General features: G+C 22.9%; 1 protein-coding gene across 1 annotated transcript in view; it reads left to right on the forward strand.

Annotated features, from left to right (window-relative positions):
* Positions 1-1,210: 1,210 nt before the first annotated feature.
* Positions 1,211-1,618, forward strand: part of EHI_145610 (uncharacterized protein) — a gene marked incomplete at both ends in the record, with an annotated part of 2,115 nt that continues 1,707 nt past the window's right edge. Inside the window, one exon of the mRNA XM_001913874.1 lies at positions 1,211-1,618. This exon is cut by the window's right edge and continues 1,707 nt beyond it. Coding sequence (XP_001913909.1) covers positions 1,211-1,618 — 408 coding nt within the window.

Raw genomic sequence — 1,618 nt, forward strand, 5'->3', positions numbered from 1 at the left:
CTATTGATGTATTTATATTTATTACTCTGATTCTTTCTCATGAATTATCGCAATAATAATTCAAATAAGTACATTGAATCTATTCATGTTTAATTATCTATTGTAGAAAACTACACGTTGAACTTAAATCAATAAGTACATGTTGTTGAGTATCTTCATTATCAAAAATAAAGACGAATAACTTCATTATTTTTCAATAAAAATGAAGAGAGAAAATAATAAATTAGTCGACAGATATTGACAATGGAATAATAAACTATAATTATAGAAAGAAAGATGAGTAAAAGAAAGAAGAATATAAATAAATTAACATGATATTACTGATAATGATTCAATAATAAATAGAACTCGAGAGAATGAAAATCATAAAGAAATAAAAGAGAATATCAATAATGATTGTTTTTACATTTGACCAAATATGAAATGAATATATAATAACTCTTTTTATCTAACAAGTTGAAATGTTTCATGAGATTATTCATTGAAAACATGAAAATTGTATTTTATGATTCTTAAAACATAGAATTCACTTTGACTATGAAACTTTCATTCATTAATTCATAAACACTGATTTTTCAATTTATGAAAATCAAAATTCAATGAATCATTCAAATTCATCAACAAATCGTCATTAACATTCTCTTAATCATTTTCAATATTCATATAATTCTGTTTACTCTTTAACATTTCAATTTCTCAATATGAAAATAGAAATTAAATTATTTCAATATCATTTATTTTGTAATATAATTATATAACAATAATTATAGTATGACTAATCGTTAATATTATTCACTTTGTATTGAATGTGACTATTAAAATATGAAATAAATGAATGACTCATTGACATTGATATTTATTGATAAAGAAATAAGTATAACACATCATTATCAACAGAATTATTAACATCAATAAGAATAATACAACCATGACAATTAAAAATAAATTTAAATTATAAAATACTAATTAATAAAATATAATAAAAACATGAAAAATCTTGATTAGAAATTAAATTTTTATCATTATTATAGTGATATATTCACTTTAGAATATTAATATTTGCTTGATCCATAAGAGAAATAGTTCCATTTAAAAAAAAACAATAGAACAACCACCCTTCACTGTGAAGAAAAATAACTGACATTCATAATAATAAACCCCTTTTTCTTTTTTATTTATTGAGATGAGGATCTATGAAATATTATTCATTATGTCTAAACCTGATACTCAACTTCTTAAAGAATTTCTCATTGGTTGTATTCAATTAAAACAGAAAGTTGGTGCAACTAAAGAAGTTGTTAATCAAATTGCACATAAAAGTTCTTATACAAACACAATTTTAAAAACAAAACATAGTGAAGTTAATGTCATTAATCAAATAGTTCAACAAACCAAAGAAGAGACACTTACCCTTATGAACGCAACAGAAACAACAATGAATAAATGGAGTTCAGTAATCACTGAAATCCAATCTCCTTCACGACAAAACAACTTTCCTTCTTTTGAACAAGAAGAGAAACGATTACTCAATGCCCAAACAAAAGTTGAAGATATGAAACGTATTGTTAATGCTCTTAACGCATCTTCTAATGATAATGGTTTACAAAGTCTTATTGAA

The sequence above is a fragment of the Entamoeba histolytica genome, genomic scaffold (assembly GCF_000208925.1).
Source record: "Entamoeba histolytica HM-1:IMSS scf_1104750518507 genomic scaffold, whole genome shotgun sequence".
NCBI classification, from domain to species: Eukaryota; Evosea; order Mastigamoebida; family Endamoebidae; genus Entamoeba; species Entamoeba histolytica.